The sequence below is a fragment of the Alligator sinensis genome, unplaced genomic scaffold, assembly GCF_000455745.1.
Source record: "Alligator sinensis unplaced genomic scaffold, ASM45574v1 scaffold1181_1, whole genome shotgun sequence".
Classification (NCBI taxonomy): Eukaryota; Metazoa; Chordata; order Crocodylia; family Alligatoridae; genus Alligator; species Alligator sinensis.
Window position 1 is genome coordinate 9402 of NW_005842945.1, and position 12945 is coordinate 22346.

A 12945-nucleotide genomic window follows, 5' to 3' on the forward strand; every position below is an offset into this window, starting at 1 on the left:
AGTTAGGAGACTACCCTAGGCTGCCTACAGGTGCCTATTAATTGATCTCACTGACCTATTACTGTGGAAACCCAATTACACTGTGTCCTGCCTGGCCTGTAGTGCTCTCTGCCTGGGCTGCTTCTCTCTTACAGTAACAGAGTCCCCAGCTCTCTGTTACATGGAACTGAGGTCCAAGATGAGGGAGTAGGTGAACTGCAGATGTAGGTGTGGTACCTGCTGGCTGTGCCCTTCCCAGAGAGCAAGAGGCAGGTGTGACATCTCTAAACAGCCAAGAAAGAACACAGCAAAATTACAAGCCACTCCCCTTGTGGAGCCAAGGGCTAATATTTACCTGAAACAGGTTATAACTGTGCTGGGCAAAGTCTATTTGCACGAAGTACAAGAAGCAGTGATGGCTCCACTGGCACAAAGTGTCCTGGTGACTGGTTCCAATCGGGGCATCGGGCTGGAGCTGGTGAGGCAGCTAGCAGAGGGTCCAGATCCCCCACAGTATATCTTTGCAACCTGCCGTGACCCTGAGGGACCAGGAGGGAAGGTTTGTATGAGAACAAGGGCAGATACTGGGGTGCGCCCAAGGGGTTGAGGTGGAGAGAATAGATGGCTTGGGGAGCTGATCCCAGGGAAAGCTGTGTGGGCAGAGGGACTTGCATATCCAGCACCCCCAGGCTTCCCTGGCATCCCTTCTCCTAGAGCTTCTCAGGGAAACCATTGAGCAGTTTCAGAGATGGCTCAAGTAATTGCTGGCTGGGCACTTGTGTCCCAAGAACAGCTGTCAAGCATGTCATTAAGGATGACCTGAATCAGTGATGATCTGCCCCTTCCCACCTACTGTTTGGCCTCCAGTTCAATGCCAGGTCCTGACTAAATAAAATAAAAAAAGGGCATGCAAGAAGGGATAGTGATAACCACCACTCAGCTTACAGTTAAGCTCTAGACCAGGTGTCATCCCCACCACCTTTTTGCTTCCTGAGGGCCCTTTCCTTGCTGTGGCCTGGAGAGATTTTTGACCCTGGTTACATTTCCCTTTCATCTTTCTTGTTAACTGCATAGCTGCAGAATATAACCTGAAATAAAGGATTGTAATGATCATCAGTAGGAGGCTGAACTTCTGTGACTGAGCTCCCAGTGCTGTGGGGAGCCTTCTCCTTTTGCCCCTGACTTACTGACAACCTTTTCCCCAAAACCCTTAATATTTATAGGCAATTTATGACTCTAGTCCTAGGAAAATAGCACTGAGGAGTTAAATTCATTAGTTCCCATGGACTACGGAGCCCTGCAGAAAAGATTTTACTGGCCAGTGCAAAAGTAATACTAGCTTGGCTGATTCTAGAGTTTATTACACCAAAACTTAGGGATGAGGGAAAATAAAGCACCACATCTTCAGCTGATATAAATCATCATAGCTCCACTCAGTTGCATCAGTTCATGGCAGCTAAAGATCTGGCTTGGTAAATTTCTGGCAGGAGGCAACTGCCCAACTTAGTGGGTGCCTGTCCATCCTGTGGGGGTGAGGGATAAGGCATGTGCTTAGCATGGACCAGTTAAAAAATCCAAGTATTGATTGTGCCAATATCCACCTTGGTCCTGTGATTCCATCTCCTTTTCTTGCTGTTTTCAGACCCTGCGAGACCTGGCTGCCAAGTACCCCAATGTGAGGCTGATCCAGCTGGGTAAACAATGATTTTCTTCTCTGCACTATATGGTCTGCACCTTCAGCAGAGCAGTGGCCTTATTATCTCCTGCAGCCTTTGGAGACCCTGCTGGGCAAGAGTTGGTTTGGGTAGTCAGCTTGCTGTCAGCCTACCACACCGTATAGGAGGTGCAGTCTGACCAGACAGCAGCCCAAGTGGCCTGGATCCAGTGCTCTATGCCCATTCATCTGCGAAGGCCCTTCTTATCGCCACAAAGGAACCAATGGCCATTTGACCCCTAAGGCCACATCCAGACGGGTGTGGGCATGTGGTACGTGCTGCCACAGACCCATCTGCAGCGCCACAAACCGCATATGTAGGCATTCTCCACACTGCTACCTTGCAGTGTGGAGGAATGAGGGGAGGAGGGGTTGACCCTGGGAGACCCTGGGGTCAAAAAAAAACCCATGCCAAGAATAAGTGGGGTGGCATATGTGGCAGCAGTGCACACCAGCCAAAACCAGAGCTTGGCCCCACATATTTTGTAATAAAATTAAAATATGTTTTAGTAAGTGTTTGACTTCTAGCGTATGATATGTTTTTTTCTTGTTCTGAGATAGCAATCCCCTCCCAAAAGGAGTCTTTCTTGGGGGGCAAAAGGGGGGACTTCTGGTGGCAAAAGTTAGGGGGCGGGACTTCCAGTCCCAATATGGCAACAAGGGAGAGGGACAACAGTCAAGGGGGCAGAGCTACCCATGCAGCCCTTGACAGCTCACTAAAACGCATTAAGCGGCCCTTCAGCTGAAATAATTGCCTGCCCCTGGTTTAGTCTTTGGTTTTTAGTGTCCAGTAAAACTGTTGCTTTTGTTTATCGGTTCATATTCTGAGGGTATTGTGTACAAAGCCTGTGAGGTCAGAGATAGAATGGTTGTTCTGTGAAAAGCATTTGCCACTGGTGTTGGGTGCTTCTGTTCTTTTATTATTTTTATGAAAGTTCATTCTGGAGCACGGTGTTTGTTTAGTTCCACCCACATAGATTCCACGGTGGCATTGTTTGCATTGAATGAGACATACCGCATTTTGTGATAGATGTCTAGGGTCCATGGATTTTGATTGCTGCAGTGTGGGATGTGTTGATCATGGTATCCAAAGTATTTTTAGGGCAAATGTGGTGGTATCTGATAGCCTGGCCATAGATTATGGCTGTCTTGGTGTGTTGGGATAATGGAAAGATTACTGGTTTTGTGGAGGTAAGTGTGGTGGTCCATATGGTTTTTTTTTAAATATAGTACTTTGTCGGGTGCCATTCTGGATGTGGATTGCAATGTTCAGAAAGGTGATGTTAGTATAAGAATATTCAAGGGAGAATTTCATAGAAGGGTGATAGTTGTTGACACTGGGCACATCTGCACATGCAATTAATATGACTGAATTTACTCTGGCACAATTTGACCCAGAGTAAACTAATTCAGGTGCAGCATCTAAACATGAGCCTGGTGACATGAACAAATTGAGCCTATGTGGAGCAGTTTAGGCTCAGCACTAGGCAGGATCCTGGCTCCCTGATGGCTCAGCTAACTGGTTTCAATTTCTGCCTGCATAACCGTCTACACATTAATTTATTTGCAGTTATTTACTCCAGTGTAGGATAGTTCTTGTGTCTGATGGGACTATCCTATGCCAAAGTAAATTAATCTATTGTGCCCTAACGGCAGTGCACATGTAGATGGTGACACTTTACTGTGGAGAAAATTAGTTTATTCCACAGTGGGCATGTCTACACAAGGCACTACGTCACCATTGCAATGAGCTATGTTGCGGTAGCTTGTTGTTATGGCAGTGTAGCATTGGTGGGCATAAACCGTGATGCCGACACTACTGCACAGTAGCTTAAGCAAGTACTAAATGACTGTGCAGTAACAACTGTGCAGTCCAATACATGTGTAGATGCGCCCAGTAAAGCACACATGTAGATGTGCCCAGTGGGCAGATCTACACAAAAGATGCTTTACTGTGCTGTAGATCTAATTACTATGCAGTACCATGTTTATACGTGCAGATGCTTACTGCACAGTAATTGGCTCTAATCACAAGCAAATTTGCTACCTGCAAATGCAAGTAGCAGATTTACTTGTGATCAGTAACTGCACAGTAGTGCACATGTAGACACCTGACTGGGAGCAAGTGTGCTCCCAGGCAGCAGGGGGTGGGAGATTGCTCCCTACCCCCAGGAGCTGCCTGCTGCCAGGGCAATGAAGCCCAAGTGAGGACAAGGTCCCCCTTCTCTGGCTGCAAGTTGCTCCCAGCTCCCGCTCCATAATTGTGGGGCCAGGACTGGGAGATCCTTATTTTCTAGTGTCAACTCTGTGGTTGCAGGGCTGGCACTGGGAGATCTTTATCTTCCAGCCCAAGCCCTGTGATTGTGAAGCAGGGGCTGGGAGCTCCATTCTGTCAGGACAGGGGGACATTGTCCCCACCTGGGTTTCAGTGGCAGAGCCTGCCTCAGCCTAGAGCTTCCCCTGACTTCTGCAGGGGCTGGTTGCAGGGCCACAGGGAGCAGGGGAAGTCTGCTGCTAGGAGCAGCAAATCTGCTTCTTCATCCCTGCACTAGCAGACATGTGCCCAGGAGAGATTTCTCTCAAGTAGTTTACTCAGGAGTAAAGTGCTCCAGGATTATTTGCATGTGCAGACGCGCCTACTGTGATGGAAATCAAGAAGCAACTACAAGTATTCAGTCCATATGATGAAAATATCATCTATGTATCACAGGTATGGTGAAGGTATGATGGTGTGGTTGTCTAAAAAAATCCTCTTCAAGATGGCTTATGAAGAGGTTGACATATTGGAGGAAAAGGGTGTGCATCTTTTATGCCTATTGCTGAGCCTGTATTTTGGAGGTAGTGTTGGTCATTAAAAATAAAGTTCTAGTGGGTAAGGATGGAATGGATGATTTATGCAATATATTGTGATTGTAAATCTGAATATAAATATGCAGGTATTTCAAGTGGGTAGCAATGTCTTCATGGTGAGAAACATTAATGTACAGGCTAGTGACATCCATGATTAGAGGTCTGGCCATCAGGTATGGCCTGATTACTTTTAAAGAGTCTTTCATAGCCTAACAACTTGCTTACAGTATTTAACTGAAGGAACAAGGCACTTTTAAGTAAAAGGAGTAAAAAGCTAAGACAAGTTCAGTTTGCTGGCCAAGAAGCCCTCAGTGAGAATAAAGCATAATAATTTTAACAAGCTTTCTATTTTGGGGCTAAACCCTGACAGCCAATGTTCTTTTTTGCTTAAAATAAATTAAATCACACAACAGACACGTCAACACAAGATGCTTTACTCAAGATTAAATGAAATTACTGCTCAATAAGCATCGCCATCTACATGTGCAGATGCTTACTGTGCAGTAGTTTGCTTTAATTGCAAGTAAATTCGCTACTTGTAAATAAAAGTAGCAAATTAACTCACAGAGTTGGGGCTGGGGAGATTGCTCCCAGCTGCAGCTCCACAATAATGTTTGTGGAGCGGAAACTGGGAGCAGGCTGAGATCATGTTCCCTGCACAGCTCAAAGATTGTGAAGCTGAGCAAGGAATAGGCTTTCCAGCCTGTTTCATAGACTCATAGATTCATAGACACTAGGGCTGCAAGGGACCTTGGAAGATCGAGTCCAGCCCCCTACCCCAGGGGCAGGAAGTCAGCAGGGATCATAGGATCCCAGCAAGATAAACATCCAGATTTCTCTTGAAGGTGTTCAAAGTAGGTGCTTGAATCACCTCCGGCGGCAGTGTATTCCAAACCTGGGGGGGTCAGACAGTAAAGAAGTTCTTCCTTATGTCCAGCCTGAAACAGTCACGGAGGAGTTTGTGACCGTTCGATGTTGTCATCCCTTGGGGCGCTCTGGTGAACAGACGTTCCCCCAGATCCTGATGAGCGCCCCTGATAAGCTTATAGGTGGCCACCAGATCACCTCTGAGCCTGTGCTTTTCCAGGCTGAAGAGTCTCATGGCTCTCAGCCGGTGCTTGTAGGGGGGACATCGGTGCTCCCACCTGCCCCCCCTGCCTGTTGCCTAAGCAGTGAGTGCAGCCAGTCAGGGGGTGCACCAGCACTCTCAGGGGGTGCACATGCACCCCTGTGCACCCCCTGCATATCACCACTGGTTAACAGTAAATCTCTACCTACTGTTTCCTTCATTTTGTTTGCCAACTCATGCACTAGTTCCAGACAGACTGTCTTTAATTATCCAGGGTCCCCTCAGTATGGAGCTAAATCTCCCCCAGCTGTGGGAGGGCACAGCAGTCTGGAGAAGGAATGGCCACTCTTGAGTCTTAAAGGGTGTGGCCCTAAATGAACAGCTTTGTAGGGTGTCCCTGATCCACTGCTTTCACTTCTATGATCAGTAGTTTGTACAACCTGACATCTGTTCCTAGAAGGGAAGAGTTAAAGAAGCTTGTGGATCAGTAAAACAGTAAAATAATCAGATTTCCCACCATTTTTGGTGTTTACTGCTAGATATTTTCTTAGCTGGGGTCATGCAAGTAGACTGGTCCTTTTTCTCCTAAGGGTTCCTGGTGCTATAGCCCAGTCCCTGCTGTGTTTGGGTTGCTGTGGGAGGAACGTTCTTAGTCAAAAAGATTTGGCTTTATTTTAAGTGAAAGAAGTTCTTCTGGACAAGTGAGGGTATTTATAGCAAACCCCAACTAACTGAACAATGTGCTACTACTCTGCTTTTTTGGTGCTTCAAAACCTGTGCAGAATGTGGCCCTCTGTGCCAGGCACTGTCCATTCCAGCTATGTATGCCTTGCTCCACGAACGACACGTGCCCTCGGCGGCTGGGGGGGCACAGCGGCAGTGGGAGCACAGCAGCGGTGGCGGTAAGCAGGGGAGCTCCTGCAGACACTACCGGTACTGTCATCAGTAGAGTGGGGGGATCGCAGACTGCCCGCAGACACCACCAGTGGTGGGGCGATGAACGGCAACTGCCCACAGACACTGCCAACAGTGTCAGTGGCGCCTTTTTGTAGGGGGTGCACCACCACGCTCAGGGGGTGCATGTGCACCCACGTGCACCCCCTATGGGTTGCCCCTGGTGACTACCAGTACTTTCAAACATTACTCTTCCTACTACTCAACGGAATGCAGCAACATACAGAGAAATAATGTGAATCAGCGGCAATCTGGACCTTCCCATCCACAGAGACCTTCAAGATCTCCCAGCTCGTCATATGATCTCATGAAAACCTTTTTGAACATGAACCGAGCACCTCCTGTACCACAACACTGAAGAATCTTGGAGGAAAGCTTAGACAGAAAACACTTTTCCAAATAGCACTTTGTCTCCAACCCAACAACGCAACAACTGGGCTTCAACCTTCCCTGGAGCATGTGGATAATCCTTAATACGATATGCACTGGACATGGCTGGTGTGGCCACCTGATGTACAAATGATGCCTAAAAAACCTCACCTGGCTGTGACTGTGGAAATCCTGACCAAACCATGGAGCACATAATAACATCCTGCCCCAGATACAAGTTTAAGGGCAACATCCTGGAGTTACATTCACTTTCCAGCAGGGCTGTGGTCTGGCTAGGGAATTTGGAATTAAAAACTGTGATGACAGCTCTTGCTCCTAAAGCCATACAAAAGAAGAAGGCGACTAGCAGATACTGTGACCACAGTGAATCCTTAACCTGCAGGATGTGAGCCCTGTCTTCACTGATAATCTTGATCCAGCTACCAGTGCTGATCCCATGACTGAACACAGGTCTTGGAACCCTGTATGGGTGGTAGGCCACCTGTGTTCCTGAGAGTCACAACAAGAATAAAACTGTTGGCTGCTGTTCTCAAATATTTATTAAAAAAATGGTTTTGATTTGGTTTAATAAAATAAAATCATTTTATTTTTATTTATTTTAAGAAAAATGGGTTTTTTTAAAGGTTGCCCATTGCCTACTGCCCTGTGTTCACAGGATTGGTTAAAAATGCCAGTCAGTCAGTTGGGATCATATAGTGGTTCCTTTATGGCCTCTCTGCTTCATTGACATTCTTTGACCAAGTAAAGAAGCTTCTCTACTGTCTTTCCTGTCCATTCCATACTGTTGTCTACCCACATTTCTGCAAGTGCTCTAACCACAAGACTGTTGGGCAAAGGGTAGACACCACTTCCTCCTCCATGGCAGCCATCTCATCATGTGAGTCTAACTGTTGTGAAACACCTGTATTCAGAAATTACCTATGTGGTTGGGTTCAGGAATGTGAATTGCAAGCAGGTGCTGTGAATGGCACGTACACAGAGACACCTAACAAACAGCTTGAGTTGAACATCTAAGATACTGTGATCATCAGGTAGGTAGCACCTCTACCAGTAAGTATTGCTGTATTTGCCTGCTAGTATTAAGCGCTTATATTGTTCTCTCTGGTTGGAGGAGTAGGAGGGTGAAGCACACTTATGTGTCCCGGAGTTGTTTCTTGCAATGTTCTTGTAAGTACTTGATATCTGTAAGCAAGCCTTACCATGTTACAAATACAAAAACAAATTGCTGTTCATGCCAAGAAAATAAAGAATGATGTTTTGAGAGAAGACAATATTTAAAAACATCTCAAGTGTTTTAGTTGTGTCAGCAGTTCATGGGGTAAAATTCATGCTGTTTTGTTGACCTTGCAGTCAGCTATGAAAACAAATATGTCAGCTTTCCTTTTATGCAAAAATTCAAGCTACATAAAAATAATTTCCTGTCCTGTCTTCCCACCTAGGATAATTGTGTGTTTCACAATGCTAGGGGTAAACATGTCAATCTGTTTAATTAATTCAAGCTATAAATGAACCAGTCCAAAAGGATCTATTAGCAACAACAACAAAGAAAGGCAAAGGGCCTTTGGCTTATCATGACATGAGTATAACTGCCTAATCATCAGTCTAAAATACTAGCCATAAAAAGTACAGTAAAAGTGCCATAAAATTTATATCAGCTAACCTAGCATGCCCTGTAAAATGCTAAGTAAAAAGAAGTAATCCTAGGTCAGGGCCAAACAATATTGCTGATAGAGCTGCCAGTTCTATATCTGGGACAGGAGACCACCAGCGTAGTCTTTATAAAAATAGCTCCAAAATGAACTTAGTCCAAGCTTAATTAATTACCCACACATGCCCAGGCTTTTTTACTACATTCAAAGTTACATTATATACATCAGAAGTAAAATTCTAAAAAAAAAGTCAAAACTACAAACTCAATATAAAATCCAACCTTAGCATCAAACAAAAGCCAGTTTTGTTTTGTTTTTTTTAAATCAAAATCAATACCCACAATGAATTAGCAGTCCAATCATCTTATCAAAGACCCCTGCTACCACACAGCCTCATCAGGGAGTCATCATTAGGGCTGTGCGAAACTTCAGGTGGTGATTCGACACGGAGGAGATTTGGCCCAATTCGGTGGATGAATCTCCAAATTCAAACTGAATCAGGGAACCAGTTAAAAGGTCCGAATCGATTCGAAGCTCTCTGAATCTTCAGAAAAGACGGTTGGACTGTGACTGTTGGACCTTGTCATCCCCTGGGGTGCTCTGGTGAACAGGCATTGCCCCAGATCCTGATGCACACCCCTAATGTGCTTATAGGCTGCCACCAAGTCACCCCTGAGCCTATGCTTCTCCAGGCTGAAGAGTCCCATAGCTTGCAGCTTCTCTTCGTAAGGCCTGTACTCTTGCCCTCTGATCATGTGCATGGCTCTCCTCCTGACTCTTTCAAGCTTCTCCACGTCCTTCCTAAACTGTGGAGCCCAGAATTAGATGCAGTACTCCAGCTGTGGTCTCACCAGGGCTGAGTACAGTAGGAGGATGACATCTTGGGTCTTGCTCGAGATGCATCGGTAGATGCAAGCCAAAGTTTTGTTCACTTTGCCAGCTGCAGTATCGCATTGGTGGCTCATATTCATCTTGTGGTCAATCATGACCCCCAAGTCTCTTTTGGTTGTGGTGCTAGTGAGTGTAGCATTGCTGAGCCTATAAGTGTGATGTGGGTTTCTTTTCCTGAGGTGGAGCACCTCGCATGAATGGCACGTGCTCCCGGCAGCTGGGGGGGCACAGCTGCGCTGGCAACGGTGGGAGCACAGCAGCAGGAGCACAGTGGTGGTGAGCAGGGAGCTTCTCCAGCCAGTGACAACACTGTCTGGGGGTGGCGAACGCCGACCAGACCAAGCACAGGTGCTGCTGGCAGCAGCGGTGGCCAGTGGGGATTGCTGACTGCCTGCAGACACCGCCAGCAGTGTTGGTGGAGGGGTGGCAAGTGGCGACTGCCCGCAGGCACTGCCAACAGTGTCAGCGGTGCCTTTTTGCAGGGGGTGCACCGCCATGCTCAGGGGGTGCACGTGCACCTTGCATTTCTCCGTATTCATAGATTCATAGATGTTAGGGTCGGAAGGGACCTCAATAGATCATCGAGTCCGACCCCCTGCATATGCAGGAAGGAGTGCTGGGTCTAGATGACCCCAGCTAGATGCATATCCAACCTCCTCTAGAAGATCCCCAGGGTAGGGGAGAGCACCACCTCCCTTGGGAGCCTGTTCCAGACCTTGGCCACTCTAACTGTGAAGAAGTTCTTCCTAATGTCTAGTCTAAATCTGCTCTCTGCTAGCTTGTGGCCATTACGGAGGCTGAAGAGGTCCAGGTGCCCTAGTCTTTCCTCGTAGGGCTTGACCTGCAAGCCCTTAACCATACGAGTGGCCCTTCTCTGGACCCTCTCCAGGTTATCTGCATCCCTCTTGAAGTGCGGTGCCCAGAATTGTACGCAGTACTCCAACTGCGGTCTGACCAGCGCCCGATAGAGGGGAAGTATCACCTCTTTGGATCTATTCGTCATGCATCTGCTGATGCACGATAAAGTGCCATTAGCTTTTCTGATGGCTTCGTCACACTGCTGACTCACGTTCATCTTGGAGTCCACTAGGACTCCAAGATCCCTTTCCACTTCCGTGCCACCCAGCAGGTCATTTCCTAGGCAGTAGGTATGCTGGACATTTTTCCTCCCTAGGTGCAGCACTTTGCATTTCTCCTTGTTGAATTGCATTCTGTTGTTTTCTGCCCACTTGTCCAACCTATCCAGGTCTGCTTGCAGCTGTTCCCTGCCCTCCGGCTTGTCCACTTCTCCCCACAGTTTTGTGTCATCCACAAACTTGGACAGAGTACACTTCACTCCCTCGTCCAAGTCGCTGATGAAGACATTAAAGAGTATCAGTCCAAGGACCGAGCCCTGCGGGACCCCACTGCGGTTCACCATGCCACAGGGCTTACCCATGGTGCTGTGACATACCAAGCTGCAGCCAACAGGGCCAAGGACACCTGAAAAAGAAAAGAAGCTGGCGCTGGCATGGACACACTTTATAAGCATGTGCTGACACTGATTTGCCAGCAGAGGTGGCAAGGCAGAGCTAAAAGCCCCACATCCCGGTCCGGTAGGGGAACCAGAAGGAAGCTCCTGGCAACCAAGGGAAGGCTGCAGATGAGATCTAGGTCCCGGGAAGGACGACTGGTGGCAGCCTCTGAACGAGGAGCTGCCCATACTGGCTGACTCAGAGGAGTCAGGCTACTTACCTGGAGAAGTGAAGTGGAAGTCTGGCCATGGAGAGTGGAGCCAAGGTAGTGGCAGATCTGCAGGACAAGATGAGAGAGATGACTGGTAAAAAAAACTGTGTCTATGCGTCCAATGGCGGGCTTTCACTCCAAAGTCCCGCCCCTATCTGTGGTAGAGGCTTGTCTCTATCGTTCTATGTGTCGTCAATCTCTAGAGCTCATCACCTGTCTGAGCTGGGGGGTTTTTTCCTTTCTTACTCTATCTTCTGCACCAAGGCTGTTTTAGCACCTTGGCTAATGGGCTGAAGTCCACCGCGACGTCTTGCTGGACTCTCCCACACGCCTGTGATCTCATCTGCCACAACTTATTACAGGAGAAAAATAGAATGCCGGGGCATGTGGGTTTTGATGCTTTGGCTCTTGCAATGTGTCTTAGTGTAGTGAGGGCTCCACCAACCCCTACACCCTCTCCAGTTCCACCAGGTGTTAATTCAGTCATCTCCGCAATCTGCCTTTGAGCAGTACAAAATGCTCTGTGGGTCTCTAGCTCTGGCCAGTCAATATCACCGATGGGCCTGGGTGTACCTCACCTGGCTGGAACCTGGCACAGACCTACCATTAATCCTAGTCAGTCCTTTTCCAGGCATATTGTCCTGATAGTTGCAAATGCACTATCTGGGGTGACTTCCCTCTCACCCTAATGAAAAGGAGAACAAAAACAAACTGGCACTTCTTCTGCCCTTATGTTCCCAACTTTGTGGTACCCTTTTTCTTCAGCCCTGCTATTAGGGTCTTTATGGTACCTTCCAACTGCCTTGCGGCAGTTTCTCTCCAGGCGTTTCCCTCAGGGTTCTCCCCCCCGGCAGTTCCCTCCACACAGTTGCTTCCCTTAAGCCCGGTCTTCCTTGCTTCCTCAGCGCATCTGGCTCTCCCTGCCGTCTCGCTGCCTGAGTCAGTCACTTCCGGTTTCATGTTTCCCCTTTTTCCTGCCTCACGTCTCCTTTTATCCTGGAGTTCCGGCTGACTCCCCTCCCCTCCTGAAACAGCAGGTGAAGAAGGAGCCCTGCGGGGTTCTTTGCAATACAGGTGGGGCCATTTTACTTCTCTGGGGCTCTTCTCTTTCCTCACACTGTGGAACATCAGAGTCGCAATGGGTTGATGCTAGGCAGGCTGTAGGGGAGGTGGAGCCCCAATGAACATGGGCCGACAATGCGAGGTCACGGTCGGCAGGGCTAACTGGACCTTATCGTGCATCCACAGGTGCATCTCAAGTAGGCCTAAGGAGGTGATCCTCCCCCTCTACGCAACACTGGTCAGGCCACAGCTGGAGGACTGTGTCTAGTTCTGGACACCCCACTTCAAGAGGGATGTGGACAACAATGAGAGGGTCCAGAGGAGGGCCACCTGCATGATCCAGGGACAGCAGGGCAGACCCTACGAGGAGAGGCTACGGGACCTGAACCTGTTCAGCCTCCACGAGAGAAGGCTGAGGGGGGACCTGGTGACCGTCTATAAACTCACTAGTGGGGACCAGAAGGGTTTGGGGGAGACCTTGTTTCCCCTAGTGCCCCCCAGGATAACAAGGAATAACGGCCACAAGTTGTTGGAGAATAGGTTTAGATTAGACATCCATGAGAACTACTTCACAGTTAGGGCAGCTAGGATCTAGAACCAACTTCCAAGGGAAGTGGTGATGGCTCCTACCCTGGGGGTCTTTAAGAAGCGGCTCGATGCCT

General features: G+C 48.0%; 1 protein-coding gene across 1 annotated transcript in view; it reads left to right on the top strand.

Annotated features, from left to right (window-relative positions):
• Window positions 1-391: 391 nt before the first annotated feature.
• LOC102381022 (C-factor-like) overlaps window positions 392-12945 on the top strand; it is a 26604-nt gene continuing 14050 nt past the window's right edge. The window contains exons 1-2 of the mRNA XM_006036302.3: window positions 392-538; window positions 1622-1673. Of these exons, the coding sequence (XP_006036364.1) occupies window positions 395-538; window positions 1622-1673 (196 nt within the window). The 5' untranslated portion in view covers window positions 392-394. The remainder of the gene's footprint in view (window positions 539-1621; window positions 1674-12945) is intronic.